Below are 16398 nucleotides of genomic sequence, written 5' to 3' on the forward strand. Positions count from 1 at the left end.
ATGGATAATATTTCAGACACATTCGGATAACTTATAGGATAATTTTATTAGCTTAAATGGATAAAGCTTATTTCCCATCGGAGCAATGCAAATTGAAAATGGATAAATGTTTTTTTAAAATGGATAAAACAATTAAAAACGCTGTAAAATAAATATTTCAATAATAATAATGCAACTGTGGGGAAGTGAGTTGTTCTAGTGCAGAAATATATTAAGAGTATCTCTGAGAGCAAATAAGCTTTGTTTTGTGTTTGGAGTGTTTGAATGGAGCTAGCACAGGCAAAATATTTGTAAAGCTCTCTCTCTTTTTTTTTTTTTTTTTACGCATGTCAAAATCTCAATAATTCATTGGTCCATTAGAGCTGAGGATCACGCCATCGTCTTTTCATGGAGAAAAATCTCAATGGCGAATGAGAATGAAGCATGGATGGTGAGGGATGGATGATTGTGATTATAAATTGATTGTCATTTTTCATTCCTCCATTCCTCATTTCACTCTTCTCAAACTTTTTGACCTTAACACTCTAACACTTCCAACACTTCACATACACTTTTTACAAGTTCTTAACACTAAATTTTCACCATGTCTTCCAACGTTGTTTCCCCTAAAACCCTTATCACCTCTTCCGCTGCTCAGGATAAGGGCAGAAGTCAATCTGTTCAGGAGAAGGGTGAAAACCATATCACCCTCGACTATTCGCTAACCAGCATTGGGGAAAGTAGTGGAAGTGAGGAGGAACGTGGACGTAAGAGGATTCTCAAGCTCAGGAAGGATCCCATACTCAGTTTGGATCCCTATGCTGATCCTGCCTTAGAGCAGTACAATCGGCATCAGCGTATGCTAAAGAAGGGGTTGAGGGATCTTTCTCGATCCCCTTCTTTGGAGATCGGTTCCTCCACTCATACCGTTTCCTCTAGTGCCACTGAGACTGTGCTCGGCCGAAGGAGCCGCAGCGAGACCGATGACGAAGAGGCTGAACCTTCGAGGCGTCGTCAGCGTATTAGCAAGACGACGCAGGAACGCCTTGAGGACACTGTCAGGGCCCTCTGCAAGCGGGTTAAAGAGCAGGATGAGAGGATACTGAGTTTGGAAGTTGATATAGAACTTTTGAAGAAATCCATTCCTTCTCCTACTGTTCGTCGTAGTGGTAGAAATCGCAAAGGAAAGAAATAAATCTTGCGATTGTTGAAATGAATATACTTATCTTATGCGGGATGTATGATAAATATGTAAATATGATGAGGAAAATGATAGTTGAGATGATATGAATAGTATGAATAGGTCCTCATCCCCGCTTAATAAGGGGTTTGTCTTTCTACGTTAAAAAAAGTGAAATATGCCAGGATCATAATAAGTAACGAGAACGAAAGAAAGATGTGTTTATTATGATCCGGGGATCTTCGTTAAATAAAAAGGGTAAAAATCAGCTATAGTAAAAACCCATGTAAATGACTGCTAATCGCAACAAACCGCAAGAAAAATAATAAAACCATGTTTACAAAGCGATGTCTTGGAGTCTACAAGTGTTCGGTAGATAGCTGCGAGTATCTAGCAAGGCCCAAGCTGCCTGCAAGCAAGAGTGTAGACGCACTCCCCCTGGCTCCAGAGGATCCATGTAAGATACATAAGCAGCAATTGATCCACGTTCCATGCCAGGCAAGAATAATGATCGAGCGCATTGGCAACCTTGAAAAAGCTCGCCATACTGGTTTCCACTACCATCAGCACCCACCATCTATTAAGCCGACCGCAGAGGCTATGGCATCATTCGTGGATATGGTGAAGGTGGCATCAGAGGCGGGGCCCAAGATGTTGTTAGTTGGTACGAATACTCGACCGTCTGTCTTGGAGCTCCATGATTCGTTCAATAACCTCGGTCGTACTGCACACCACAGAAGGAAAATCTTAAATGGAATTAAGAAACCTTGGAATATCACTTCTTTGGCTGCATTCGACCGCGAGTATAAGATGATGAAGCACACATTATTATTCAGGCGGGGTTCATGAAGGAGATGCTTCGAAGCATGGATGGCTGTATGCAGACTGACTCAATTGAATCATTTGTCCATGATGAGGATTTTCCAAATATCAACATTACGTTCACAAGCGCGTTCAATTTTTGATCAACAGGACGGTGCCTGTTGTGATGTCAATGCTGTTTGGAAAAACACAAAAGCACTATAAGCACCATTTTCTGGCAATGTTTAAATACTTACCTTTCAAAACATTTGCTGAATTTACTGAGGGCTTTTCTGGAATGGTCTGTGACTTCAGTAAGGCGGAACGTGTGGGGTTTGAGCTTGCTGTCCGCGAATATTTTAGGCTCGATGATAATCATGAAGTACAGCTGGAGAACCACTACAGATTCTGTGAAGTCCATTTCCGTCGGTCCTTAATGAGAGTGCAGAGAAATTCTGCCGTAATTCCACCTTCAGAAGAACTGGTTTTCAATCGCAAATGCCTAGATCTCCTCGACAAGCACGCTGAAGAAAAGTTCCATGGGCTTATTCAAGATTTGGTAGAATCTTTTCCAAGGACAAAAAAATGGATCGATTGGTACATGCATCCAAATAGAGCAAAATGTATTTTCCAATCTCTTTCTAATGTTGACATTTCAAAGTTCTCAAAGGATACAAATGCCCAAGAGAGTCTGGGAGGGGACTTTAAGCGCCATGCACCAACTAATAAAAAGGGTATGAATGTCGGAGACACGTATGATTACGCCTGCCGTTACTTGAAGCTAATCGAGCGCGATATTGAACAAGCCTTGAAGGGATCGACGCTAAGATACCACCCAATAAGTACCCTGGGAGAAAAAAAAGAGCAGCTCACAGCAACGATGGTCGCGCGCCAGATTGTAACAAGACACTGTTCCCTGAAATATTTAAGCGGCAACGTCGAGCAGGCCGCCCTAAAGGAAGTAAGAACAAAGTTCCCAAGTTAGTGATTGACGAAGAATGGGAAGGCCTCGCAATACCTTGGCAGATCCAATATGGGGACTTCGACGCAACCAATACATGCCCTTTAGACGCTCCTCTTATGCTTTGGGTGCTTTTACGTAGGTTTTCCGGTATGTGCTATTCAACAGCCACCTTAAAGGCCTCTGAAGGAGCCGTACTGGAAGAAGTCGTAAAATTGGTATTAGTAAAAGAGCACAACAAGGCAAGACGGATATGGTGCAAAGAGATCTTAGGTTTGACGGAAGGGGAGCATGACTTATGGGGGTCTGTTGAGAATACCTTTACTGATCATTTGCAAGGCTTGGCTACATTGAAAATCACTTACGACTCGACGTGTTCTGAAGAGGGATGCCCCAATCGAAGTTCAAAAGAGACACAAAGCTCTGCTTATTTTTTCATGAAGGGAGATGCACGGCACATTAATCAAGAAAGCTTTGACATGTCGACTAAGAAAGAACACGCTCCCTGTTCTTTGCCAATGCAGACCCAGGGACCCCGCAAGCGAATGCTTTCATTTAATGTCGACAGTGGGACGTTGGAATCCCTGGATGTGTGCAGTGGCATACGAGCATATTCCCGAATGGAGGTAGTTGAATGGCCACTGCTACTCATTATCGACTGCCTTCAAGCATGGCACGACTCTCCAGGGCCATTCGTTTGCCCAGACCGATGTATTTGTCTCGATGGCGAGGATTTTAATTTGGCGGGTGTTATCCTCCACAGTCAGACCGGGGGCATTATACGAGCATGGCTATGATCAAGGGACGCTGGGTTTACTATGATGGTATGAAACAGCGTAAGTTACAATGGGTCGGTGACCAAATGATTGTTCCTGATGGTTTTCAACCAACTCAGGTATGGTACCTGAGGTCCCACGACCAATTAGCCGGTAACGAGACGGATATCTCTAGTAGTGCCAGCACTACTAGTTCCAACGAAGGCTTAGGCGAGTACCAAGGGAGCTCCAAGGGGGATTCAAATGAGAATCAAGGAAGCCTCAAGGAGGGTTCAAGTGCAAGTCAAGGAAGCTCTGAGGACGATTCAATTGAGAGCCACGGAAGCTCTAAAGAAGATCCAAAGGTGGATTGTATTAAGCAGCCACAGAAAGCACAGCAAAACTATCCATTCAGTGTTCTCACCGACGTCGTTACCAATAAGGGAAGGTTGCCAACACGTGAGGGCTGTAATAGTCAGCTGGAGAGGCAAGCTAAAAGAATTGTAGTCAAGGTCCCAAGTAACATCAAGAAAGGGTGGTTTATTACAAGGTCCTACCACTTTCTTCGGACTTGCCTCACTAAGCTGCCTCAAGAGCAGTACGATGTGGCCATGCGGCAACTGGGAGTGCGGGTAACACGATCACAGCATCTGCAAAGAGTGGAACTATTGGAGAATAATAGTATTGCATAGAACAAGTTGTAGTATCACTACATATGATTTGTGCGGGCGTGTTTTTAGTATCAATGTATCTTTAATGTGAGTGCTTAGGATCAGTGCATGCTTGATTGATTGTTTGTGGAAAAAAAATGGCATTTTTGTTATTTTGGTACGCAGTACGAGTATGTCATACTAAATTTTCGTTATTTTAGTACGCAGTACTAGTATGTGATACTGGTACTGAAATACTAAAATCAATACGATGTATGGAGAGCCTTTGTTACAGTGAGTATCTAAGAATTCGTTCATTGTTATAATTCTGGAAGATTGAAATTAAACAAAGCGGGACTGAAATACTCATAATGTGTGCCCTTTGTGCCAGACGTAGGGGCGTCTAGCAACACACTATTAACCAATTTAGCCAATCAAGGGTCATCCACTTCAAACAAGTTAATTGCTGCTATAAATGATATTGGCTCAACGATAATTGTAAACTCCTTCTTCCTTTGATTAACGACAATTCAAGCAAACGAAACCTCGACGGAACAGGCTCATTGTACTCCAATATCAAGTCTTTACTATATAGTAATCTATTCATTCTTTACGGCTCGACCGAAGGTTTCCCTGATGTCGACACTGGTTTTAATTCCTGCATCCCCTTTGTTAATACGCTTCAGAATTCTAGATTACTCATGGCATAGGTTACCAGATTCTTTATATCCCGGATCAGTGAGCGACCACACCAGGCCCTTGATTTCTTGCTTCCAAAGGCCTGCATCGGCACGTCCAATGACGTTCTCTATTATAGTGATCATTGGACGGAGACGACCACAGGACCAAGCATATAGCATCCATTGGCTAGGCGTCATTCTACCTTCGGACGAGTAAAAAGGGTAAATTGATGAGTATCAAATATAAAACATAAAGGCATTTTTGCTTACGTTCTTCAAGGGGTATACGAAAACCAAACTGCGATTAACCGCCTATGAACGCAGGACACAGAACATTTGGTGAGATTATAAACAAGCGTGGATATCCCAGACATCAAGGACCTTTTCCTCCTAATCTTTCATCCGTCTAGCATGAATTGATGTGAGAGGGGATGATTCTGGCGAGATTGATGCCCTCAACAGCATGTAGCATTAATGTACCGAGAACTATTAATATACTGACGACACAATCCAATATCGTATCACATTTTACCGGTCAAGCGCGTGGCAGCCTTGGCCAAATTCTTGATGTTTTTTTATTCCATGTCTCTGGACGCCTAGAGATTCAAGACGCGCCGCCTTCACATACAACTAATATGATCTCATTGGCCACAGGTTGCCATCCCGTGCACGCGCACCATGGGACATTTATGTCTTTAGAGTGGAGCTGTCATCCTAGCTCCCGGTAAACGTTTTGGCGCCCTGGATGATGATAATTGATAGGTCTTCCGCAAATGGCAAGCATCCAGATGACAAAGCATACGAGAAAGGATAATTTCCAATACCAGCTGTCCTGGTGATAATAATATGATTTTGGGTCTCATCATCAGACTCTCACTGGGTTCTCCACAGGATTCTTCATCTCTATCCGTTTTTACAAAACTCTTTGATAATAGTATCACAAAATCCTGCCTTTTCTTGCACACAAGATCGCACAATGATCACAGCTTTATAAAGTTCTAAATGCCCCAGTAGAAGGGAGGACGGATTAAACCGCTCTATTTATTCGTCTAGAAGGTAAGTGGATAATGATGGCTTCATTCATAAAGAATGAACCATTGTAAAAATTTCTCAAGGAACGGGTATAATGCTTTTTTTTAAAAAAAGACAAAGTTTCATCCACTTGATTGCTATTCGATTTAATTCTTCAGATTCGTACCGGCTGATCCTCCTGAATATGCAGCTTCGATGTCGATTTTTATGACACGCTGTCTTACATGTTTTGAGCATTTATATAGATTCTGGACGACCGTATTTCTGGTGGTAAGAAAGTTCTGAACCTTAAAATCGTCATATACGTCTCCTGGCACCACAAAATAGAGGAGAATAGTATCATCACTTCCCTTCGACTTTGATTGCTCTCCCTTCAAGCAGGGTCCAGTAATACAATCAATTATCTCCTTGAATGGTGCTTGCTTGATCGGATGCTTCTCTGATACTGTGACCTGAAATAGCTCGTTGGGTCCCAATGCAAAATCAATGCACGGAAATTTAGAATGTTCTGGTACAAACAACTTGCCAGCTGCTTGAGTGAGCCCTGATAATTCCTCTGAAGTCCGGATAAACACCTCTTCTGGATTTGCTGGAAAATCAAGAAATCCTGTTTCGCCTGACTGGAGATCCCTAAAGGGAAATCTAATATCACCACGTCGAAATAAGTGATGAGCATAGATTCAAACAGTGGGCCTTTATCTATATCCTCTCCGCCTTTGACAAGTTCGCCAACACATCGACCCACGTGTCATCTTTCATTTTGTCCATAATCTTGATTCAACCCAACGAGATGCCCATACCAGGTGAAGTGAGGTGGTCAGAAGTGGGGACTCTATGGAGTAAACAACTAAATCCACTCGCATCTTTTCCTCGTGCAAAGAGGCTTAGAAGATCTGCTGGGTTCCGGAGTGTTCAATGGCATTTGACGCGGAAAACGCAGCTGCTTTAGCACGCTCAGTATTTCCTTGATTCTTGGATAGTACATTGGCTGGACCTGTAGACCTGTCTTGGCACGCCCCCCAAGTTGTAAAAAAGCTCCTCCAAAAATGCTTCATCACTACATGAAAAAACTTTACACTGGCTCTACATTCCTTAAGCTCATCCAGACTCCAGAGTGACATGTGATAGTAGCTATTTGGTGTATTTTCCTTGGTGATTCATCGTATTGCCCATAGAGAGTTTTGGCGATGCTGAAAATATCGTCCTGGCTTTACCTGGTTGAGGATTTTACCACTATCAACTAAATACCACGTTTCAGGTTGGTCAAGGAAATCTTCGAAATCGTATATTCCCTTAACGTTTGGCAAGTTGTTCCTCCATAGCATAACATTCGGTATTCTTCTTTTCATGGAAAACAATAATCGGTGGATTCTCCTCGTCATGCTCTGCAAGGAGGCGGATGGCAAAATAGACCAAAAAGGCTGACTTCCCAATTCCAGGCGTTCCAGTGACAAAGAGTCGGTTCAAACTAGCTCATGAGGGGTACTGAATTAGATGTAATATGGTCATAAAGCTTTTTATATTCATCTCTGATATAAAGATGCCTTGTTCCGGCAACAGGGAAGATACAACCCTCAGGAGCAGTCAATAGTTTGGAATCCTTGATACCACCAGAATTTCGGAGCTCGCAAGCCACGCTAACAATGCTGTAGTAAATACTATCTCCTGATAACTCCTCCCCCATGTACGAAAGCACCTTGACCCTCTCTTTCGAGTTTAGAGGCGAGATTACAGGCCTATCATTCACTATCCCTTTCGTTACAAGCCCTGCTTCTGTAATCGCATCCCTAAGAGCACTTCTACTACTTATACTTGGACGAGCTTTTTTAGAGGGTGACTCTGATAAAGGAGATAGAGTGATCAAAGTTAATATTCTTGATTTATTGCACATCACTCTAAAATGATCAATAACCAGGTTCTCGGCCAAAAGCACTCACCAGAATCTTCATCTTGTTTTCTTTTCTGAGCTAAGTATCAAAAGCGAATAATGAGAAAGAACGTTGAGTTATCAAGACACAAACCAAATGGTGATATCACGTGGTGTTGGGCATGAAAATAAGCAAACAAGCTTCATCAATTGAAAATATCAACAACAACCATCAGTCCATCAAGAGCTAAATACATACCTCGCTGTGGTGGCTTGACAATAACATGAATAGTTTCCTCTGGAAGTTCGGAAATAAATATGTCCCCAAGCTTCCTTGATGCGACTGTAAGAGCCTCTTTTGACTCGATTTCTGACTCAAAGATGGCTTCGCCTTTGTCAGGGATGGAAACCTTGTAGAGGGTGAGCTGGTCAGCGTCAATATCCTTAAATGCATTGGCTTTCTCTGCTTTGATGGCTTGCTTGAGTTCGCCGACTGAACGATCAGAAGGAATATTTACAGGAAAACATGAAGCTTCTCCATCAACAATACAAAAAATCTTTAGCTCGGTTGGCTCGAGGATTTTAGGGTCATTGGTGCTTGAAGACTCTTCCTTCGCTTCCCCTTTTCTTTCTTTCTTTTCATACGGTTCAGTTCGAGGTGATGGGCATCGTGATGGTGTTCTGCTGCTTCCCATTGTGTTTTCAAACCTGTTTAAAAACAAGGGCGTAAATAGACGGAGAACAGAAAATAGGGAAAGGTTGATAAAAATGCTAAAGGATGATAATTCAGTAGCAGGATGGTTCAAAATTGTCTAGAGATGAAGTTGAGGGAGGAAAAGAAAAAAAGAAAAAAAAAAAAGGAAAGGAAAGGAAAGGAAAGGAAAGGCAATGAATGAAGGCTTGGAATAAATAAAAGAGCAAAATTGATGGGAGCAAAACTGGGGTGAAATAAGAAAAAAGTGAAAAGAGGATAAAGGAAGAAAAGGAAGAGGAGAGTGCAAAAATGAAGTGAAGCAAGTTAAAGAAAGGAGCGACAATTGATAAATTTGTCAAGGTTGGGCTATGCTGTGTGTGTGAGAAAATTTTTTTCTTGTTCCACAAGACGCCATGCGATTAAAGATTAAATTGGCCCCAAGTGTGACGTAACATCCTATATATTGGAACGAAAGGGTGTCTGCACGTGCCGAAATGTGACTGCCATGAAGGCAAAGTGGCTGCTACAGAGAGTGGCTTTGGCCCCAATATGGCTCCCTGGGTGGAAATAAAGAGGTATCTTATTTGTAAATGAAAAGAGAAAATAAAGGGTAGTGCTCTCTTCATTGCAAATGTCGACACCAAAAAATTTTTGCTCAAAAAAATTTGACCTCTACTCTGAGTACGGTATACCATTCACACAATGTCAACAATATACGATGCGAGAGTATATACATATTATGGGCCTGAACTCTTAGCGTACTTTACCACTCTACACCTTCTTCTATCACATTCCTTGCTTTCACACACTTTACCTTCACATATCTTTCACTCTTCATTTGAAAAGAAAAAAAAAAGATATGTTCCATACATTCATCTGTCAGACCTTCGCCACCTGCCAAATGGGTCATCAAAGCATGGCAAGTCCGGTGAGACGGAGGTTTGAAGAGAGCTTACAAGGAGGAGAACAGGTGAAGGAATATGACTGGGCTTATAGGCCAATCGGCTCTGCCCTGCTTGCATTGCTTGAATAGGAGATGGAAAAAGGGGAAGAAAGGAAAAATGAGGTAGAAAGGTTTAAGACTGCAGCCGAACTTCGATGTAGTGCTTGCTTGACGTAGGTTGCTCTTGCAGCAAGGATGTGTTTGTCCTATTCTAAGGATAGCCAGGCTCAAGTCCTTGGTCTAACGGCACTCACTCCACCGAGTTGATCTCCAGCAGCCGTCCCGCATACCTCCACATGAACAACTGTTCGCTCTCTTTCAATCCCACAATCTCCCTCACAAAAAGAGGACAAGGGACCTACGTACTATACTGATGCATTGTCTATAATAGAGGTAGCTAAATAGCCAAGTAATGATCATAAAAGAGTACCTCCTACACTACAAAAGTAATGCTAGAAAGCCTATCTAAAACTATGGGAATGATAATTTACATTACGTAGTTCTTCTGCGAGGAACAATCTAGTGTAACAGTTAAATTCTAGCATTTTCGCTTGCATACCCGCCATGCTAAAATGCTTAACTTTATTTTTGTTATTGCATTAGGTGAGGAGAATATCGGTTTATTTCCGAAGGGACTACATCTATATAATTCACGTTTATCCACTGTTCTCTACTTTTGCCACTATTACATTTATTTTTATTTTATTTTATTTTATTTTATTTTTGGATTTTATTATCTATATTAGTTAAAGATCCCTCTCAATGCTACGCCTCATGGCATGTAGCCTGTGCAGCAGCGACAGACATGGCAAGAGACTATGCCCTCAGAATGTAAGGAATGTGGTAAGGCCTTCTTATCTTTTTGTTTTTATGTTTTTGGAATATATAAACATTAATAATATTTTCCCAACTGATAAAGACAGAACGATTTTCCCCAATCGCCTCGCTCCCCCTTCCATTCTACGTCTGTATGTGGGTGCAGTCGTCCAGGCCATGTGCGCAGCTCATACCCAAATAATGAAGAATGAGTGATTTCGGTATTTAACAATCGTAGAAAACTTTTATTTTATTTTATTTTATTTTATTTTATTTTATTTTATTTTATTTTATTTTTGACATGGTAGTGGTTGGTGCATGCTGAGCTTAAGCTTATATACCTTCTATAACTTGAATAACGCTGCCAGCAACGATGTGCAGAATGTTGGGTCAATTCGAAGGCAAAGGTTCCTATTTTATATTCATTAGATTTTGTCATTCTTTTTTTAACCCTCCATCATTATTACTTACCTGCAGGGCGAGCACCGTCAACCAGCTCCTACAGTGTATAAATGCAGTATCTGCAGTTGCCTAGGAGTAGATGTAGACCATGCTCAAGTAATAAAGGGTGAGTTTGATTTTCAACGGTTTGATTTTTTCGTCTCAGCAATAGACTATTAATCCTTAGTTTTTTCCTGTTTACTGCTTGCTTTAATAGCGTTGTTAGTAACTCAGTGCAAAATGGCGCTAGGCCTGTGTGCACACGAAGTATTGTTTTGAAGATGGTGGAGATGAAAATGAAAGACCCGTGCAAAGACAAGGGTGTGCTACTTTTTGTTCGGTTTTTTATTGGCTTATTATACTGTATTATACATTGCGTGTACTTAATCTTACACAATTACCATTTACCATTTACCATTTACCATTGACCTTCAGAATACACGAGCGTAAAGGTGATCCTTCTGTTGAGGATGCTCCTTCTACCGAAGATAATTCCTTTGCCGAAGACAACTTTCTACCACCCGCTAGAAAAAGGTTTCAGCAAGATTTCGTTTCGGGCTCCAAACAGGTAAATTATTCTAGGAAGATGTCCACTATTGCCTATTCTAATACCTATCGTCCTGCCAATTCATCTTGTTGCATGTATCACAGCTAGGAAAAAAAAAAAAAAAAAAAAAAAAAAAACCAGGTAAAAAACCATTGTCCAAGCAAGATTAATACGCTAAAAAAGATTAGCAGTGGCAATAACGCACCACACATCGACACGAGAAATCTTTGACATGAGGCTTTTAGAATGAGCCTTTGTCATTTTATAGATACGTTACGTAGTTGACTGGTACAAGTCAGTCCCTTTACCAGAAAATGAATAAATACCCCATGGGTGTGGTGTGTGGACCCACATCTTATTCTCACTTACTTTTCTACTGCTTACTATTTACAAAATATTTTTCACGCTCTATTCCGCTCTACAATCACCCGAAAGAAAGTCCGGTCAAAGTGGGGTTATTTATTTTTTTTTATTTTGAATCTCTGACAAACAGTTCATTTGTGACATACACAACCTATAAATCGTTTGTAATTCTTTATTTACTCCGAGAATCGCATAAATAATATCAACATCTATTCTGGGATACGTACGACTTTGATAAGATAAATATTCTGGTCAATATTTGATGCTTGGGGTATCGAGCTTGTGTCGTGGAAGGCTTCCTGGTAGTAGTATTTAAGACTGAAGTAAGATCTCCGTGCAAATAATTTTTTTTTTTTTATTTAACGGGGGGAGCAGTGTAACTAAGGTATGTACGGGGCCGTGCAAATATCTTTTTCCAAATAAGTTCTTCAGGTTTATCTTTTTGGAACAAATGCATCCTTTTTATTATTACTATTTCATGTCTAATGCTTTTCTATCAAATCTATTGCTTAACTCCTTTTTTTTACTTCTACTGAAGAGCATTATACACGTTCCTATAAATTGCTAGGCGATCTACGATTGTATCAGCGCCTCCATTGATACATGTAGTCTCCCATGCGACGAAGCTACTATTAGAGTCTGATAGACGCGATGCAACTCTAGAGCAGCCAGGACCAGAGACCGTCCACCAAGCACCAGGTTCAAAATCTAAGTTTGCTTTGACCAACACGTCGGCGATCTCAGTCTCGTTAACATTCATTGGGTAGTCAGGCCAAAGGTCCTGTACATCTTTGTTGGCATCAACAAAAGTCCTTAAGGATACAGCGGGGAGAATAGATCGCGCTATTTAATTTATTGTTAAAGGGAATTAGAACCTTTAGTTGTTTTTTTTTTTTTTTTTCTTCAAAAATTATGAATAAATATGATTAACGCTGTAAATGAAAGCTTACTTCCTTGACTACGAATCACGATGTTGTAGTTGTATCTGAGATAAGCACCTTCATAGGCCATGTTTGCAATATAGGCAGCACGTTGACCTCTTGTTCTCAATCCATATCTGGTTAAAAAAAAAAAAAGTTAAAAAAGGAATGCATGAAACATTGGAGACAGATAGGGGAGATAATGTTGCAGCTTACTTTTGAATAGCTTGATTGATATAAGGAAGAGCGTCTTCACAGGTGATTGTTTCGTCGTTTGTTTCACTAGGGCAATTTCCTGCAAATGCTTCCTGAAGATGAGCAATGGACACTGCAATAGAGGTGTCAGGTACTGCAGAGATTGACCAGGGGAAGGAAAGTGCGATTTGCAGTACAAGGTACAAAGTAGGAAAGAAGGTCTTCATGAGCATGCTTGTAGAAATTGTTATTGCTAAAATAAGTAAGAAAAATACGTTTTTTTAATAAAATTAGTTAGAAACATCACATCACGTCCCCATTTTATATGCCTTTAAAGGCTGTGTCAGTAGTATTGTTACCAATAAAAGCAACCTCGTTTATTTCGAGATCTTGCTATTTTAGTCCAAACAAAGACAGGGGCTGAAAGAGAGGGGAAATTCCATGCAGCAAAACCATAACATTGGAATGCTTGAGATCTGTGGTCGGTCGGCTGTGCACTGAGCCGGCTTTGATTAGCCACGGGCCACCTGACATTCGCCGAATTTAATTGTGGTCTATTGATAATTTTATTCTTCCAACCATTCACTTTTACCTCACCCCCAAATTCAATAAAAATATGTTCGGGAAGCTAGTTCATTATGCTGCAGATGCCATCCTTCTCTCGGCTGTGCTCGCTGGTATCAAGAGAAGCACTGTAAGTTGCATTCACCTAAGTTTAGCTTGACATTTGACATTTGACATTTGACATTTGACATTTGAGGAACTGACAATGCAATTAGTATTAACACGCCTTTGCATTATGTTTCTTTAGGGCTTGACGTAAGAAAAAGCGACCAAGAATGATTAATAACAACAGCAATTAGCGACAGGTTATCTCTTTCAGTTCCATCCGTGCATTTACAGAAGATCGCTAACGATTTTTTTTTTTTTTATATAATACTGAAACTACTGTACTGCGGGATATAGTGTGGCAAGGAACAAGATTGAGAACAAGGATGTCCGCTCGGCTGTCGACAAATATCTGGGTATTGGAGAATGGGTCATGGATCAAGGAATCAGTTTCATGTCCTCATCAAAGTACTTTGAGCGCAAGCGGTAACTCTTCAGCGAAAGAAAGGATAGACCAGAACTGTAGTAGACGGACGATGATAAAATCGCAAGAAAACGTTTGATAGGACTATCTTCAAATTAAAACAATAATTATATAGTAATAAAAGAAAGGAAATCATATTTTGTCTGCAGGTTTTGACGTATATCACGTGCATTCCAAGCATGGTCTATGTCAGCTTTCTTCAAAATAGCTCATAATTCTTTATTCATCTTGAATGGAGTCTCGTGAAGAATCGAATACTCAACAGCATGAGCCAGCCATTCCAGCACCTCCGTCGGTTCAGGAGCGTAGAATGCAACTTGAAGCATTTCAAGCAGGTTAGCTATTGATAAAGTAATAAAAAATTCAACAACGAAAACCAAGTGTTCAGCTGAAAAGAGTCTAACACAAGAAAGTTTTGCGACCATAGAGCGCGCATTAAACAAATCTATGCGTGCATCTGTACGAGGCAACAACAGCCGAACTGGATTTCATTCTTTACAGTCTTTGAATCGATCCATTTTCCGTCCGACAAAATCTGTCAGTAGCAATTATAGTAAATCAATATTATCAGCAGGTATTGACCAGTCTAAGAAGGAAAATGTTATCAGGAATGAAAACACCAGTAATGATCAAGAAGAAGAAGCTGGTGTGCAAGAGTTCAACACTCGAAGGATCGTTCAGCATTTTGATACATTATCCAAAGCGAGCCAACCTACTAATAATCTGTTGGGTGTACGACGGCACCTTGGAACATCAACCCATCGAGTCGAGAAGAAGCTCTCGTCTACGTCTACACATGCCCTATCAAAGACATTACGGACAGCAAATCAAAATAACCTAAATGAAAAAACTCTGGATGTAACGAATAATGTTGGCTCCTACGATTTGAATAAGGCCGCTCAAGAGACACTTGAAACGTCCGGGACTAGTATTGATAAGCCTAACATTGAGGTCGATCTATCGGGAAGATCCGTATTCCTTGACACAACCAGTACGCGTCAAGACCGACCATCCGCAGTCTTGACTCCAACAAAACGGAAAGAAGCCCTTTATCTTTCTCAAGCACGACTCTTGCAATGGCACATGATGAACAAGCAGGCAGCGATGCACTTTCAAAAACAAGAGGAGTCCGCTACAGTAAGAACCTTTGCTTTGATTAGTTGGGTACGGGTTTTAGATGTAACGTTCCATTACTTAGTGAGACTTAATACAAACTTGTATTTCCCTTTTATATATATTTGGGGTTTTAGGCGCAATTTGAATTGGTTGGACGTTCACTTCTGAAGAAGAAGGAAAGGTTACTTGAGCTTCAGAACAGATTTGAGGTTGAGAAAGAATTAGTGGATCTTGAGTCAACACTGGGTTATCAGGTATGACTCTATATTCAGGTGTATGAGACATTATATCTGGTTAAGCTCGTACGCTTCCTCATCATGTTGCTTTCTTACCTCGATACCCCACTATAGAGAGATCAACTACTTGCCGTCACTGCAAATCTGAAGTCTTTTAAGGACCGTTATGAGATTTTCTCCGCTGCGTTTGACAACGAGAGTAATGTTTTTTATATCCCTGGGATCGACGATAGTAATCTCAAGGAATGGCTAGGGCAGATCTTGGAGTGCCGAGCAGTGTTGAATAACTTTAATGAACGCTCAAAAGATGAAAGAGAATTGGTATGATATCAGCCGATGAAACATTAATCCTTTTATGTTATTCGAAGGTTTTTTTTATTATGCATTAATAATGGACTTTTTTTTTTTTTTTTTTTTTTTTTTTCTTTCTTCCATCCTACACAATAAATATAGATTCACGGGATTTCTCAAGTCATGACTCAACTATGTGATATTGTTAAACAGGAAATTCAGGAACTGATGGAGTGTATTGCATTGATGAGTAAAGTGCGTGAAGCAGAATCCCTTGAAAGTAGTTTGGTAGCTTCGTCTTCGGTATCATGATTATATTCAGAGGCCTTCATCCGTGCCATTAGCCAGTCGTGTTTTCGAATACAAAGGCCGCATTGACTGCGCCCAACCGGATTGCCTTATACCATGAGCATATGCGTTGATTCTTCGCGTTCGCCGTTTTTTATAGAGCTTAGCACTACATATTAGCTTCCCTCCACAGGACACTTTAAAGGCAATATAATCAATGCCGCGTAGCTTGGCTATGGAAATCTAGAGTACAAGCCATAAAAGAAAAATAATACAAAAGTATCGAAAAAGATGTATATTATATATATATAAAAAAATCGGCGTATACAAGTCAATCAGGAGAGCTGAATGCTACATTGGTCAGGATAATGCATAGGCATCATACTTCAGTTGTCTCAAGATCTATCAAAGGCCGCAATTTCCTATTCCTTAGTTCAAACGGCAGGATGAATCTGATTCTTATATTCATGAAGATTTTTGTAGAAGATCTTTGTACATTTTTTTTTCCTGTGAGTGATATCTTTTTTTGTAATAAATAAGATGAAGCAAT

General features: G+C 40.6%; 5 protein-coding genes across 5 annotated transcripts; 4 read left to right on the top strand and 1 right to left on the bottom strand.

Moving 5' to 3' along the window:
- Positions 1-436: 436 nt before the first annotated feature.
- BCR41DRAFT_359209 (hypothetical protein) lies at positions 437-1360 on the top strand. The gene has a single exon (XM_022025183.1). The coding sequence runs from the start codon at positions 584-586 to the stop codon at positions 1172-1174; it is 591 nt and encodes a 196-aa protein (XP_021878384.1). The 5' UTR covers positions 437-583; the 3' UTR covers positions 1175-1360.
- A 132-nt stretch (positions 1361-1492) lies between these two features.
- On the top strand, positions 1493-4368 carry BCR41DRAFT_399136 (hypothetical protein; the record flags this gene model as incomplete). The annotated part of the gene is made up of 5 exons (XM_022029026.1): positions 1493-1962; positions 2132-2519; positions 2622-2713; positions 2824-3547; positions 3685-4368. 5 exons carry the CDS (start codon positions 1493-1495, stop codon positions 4366-4368), a joined length of 2358 nt encoding a protein of 785 aa, XP_021878385.1.
- A 7857-nt stretch (positions 4369-12225) lies between these two features.
- Positions 12226-13136, bottom strand: BCR41DRAFT_388568 (hypothetical protein). The gene is made up of 3 exons (XM_022028018.1): positions 12846-13136; positions 12660-12766; positions 12226-12552 (listed from the first exon to the last, which is right to left on the bottom strand). Exons 1-3 carry the CDS (start codon positions 13055-13057, stop codon positions 12239-12241), a joined length of 633 nt encoding a protein of 210 aa, XP_021878386.1. The 5' UTR covers positions 13058-13136; the 3' UTR covers positions 12226-12238.
- Positions 13137-13440: 304 nt separating this feature from the next.
- Positions 13441-13923, top strand: BCR41DRAFT_399139 (hypothetical protein; the record flags this gene model as incomplete). The annotated part of the gene is made up of 3 exons (XM_022029027.1): positions 13441-13518; positions 13636-13643; positions 13791-13923. The coding sequence occupies 3 exons, from the start codon at positions 13441-13443 to the stop codon at positions 13921-13923; spliced, it is 219 nt and encodes a 72-aa protein (XP_021878387.1).
- A 226-nt stretch (positions 13924-14149) lies between these two features.
- BCR41DRAFT_424434 (hypothetical protein) lies at positions 14150-16118 on the top strand (the record flags this gene model as incomplete). Its single annotated transcript, XM_022030428.1, has 5 exons — positions 14150-14252; positions 14345-15054; positions 15168-15287; positions 15384-15590; positions 15723-16118. The coding sequence occupies 5 exons, from the start codon at positions 14150-14152 to the stop codon at positions 15870-15872; spliced, it is 1290 nt and encodes a 429-aa protein (XP_021878388.1). The 3' UTR covers positions 15873-16118.
- Positions 16119-16398: the final 280 nt, after the last annotated feature.

This window comes from Lobosporangium transversale (assembly GCF_002105155.1).
Source record: "Lobosporangium transversale strain NRRL 3116 chromosome Unknown BCR41scaffold_37, whole genome shotgun sequence".
NCBI lineage: Eukaryota > Fungi > Mortierellomycota > Mortierellomycetes > Mortierellales > Mortierellaceae > Lobosporangium > Lobosporangium transversale.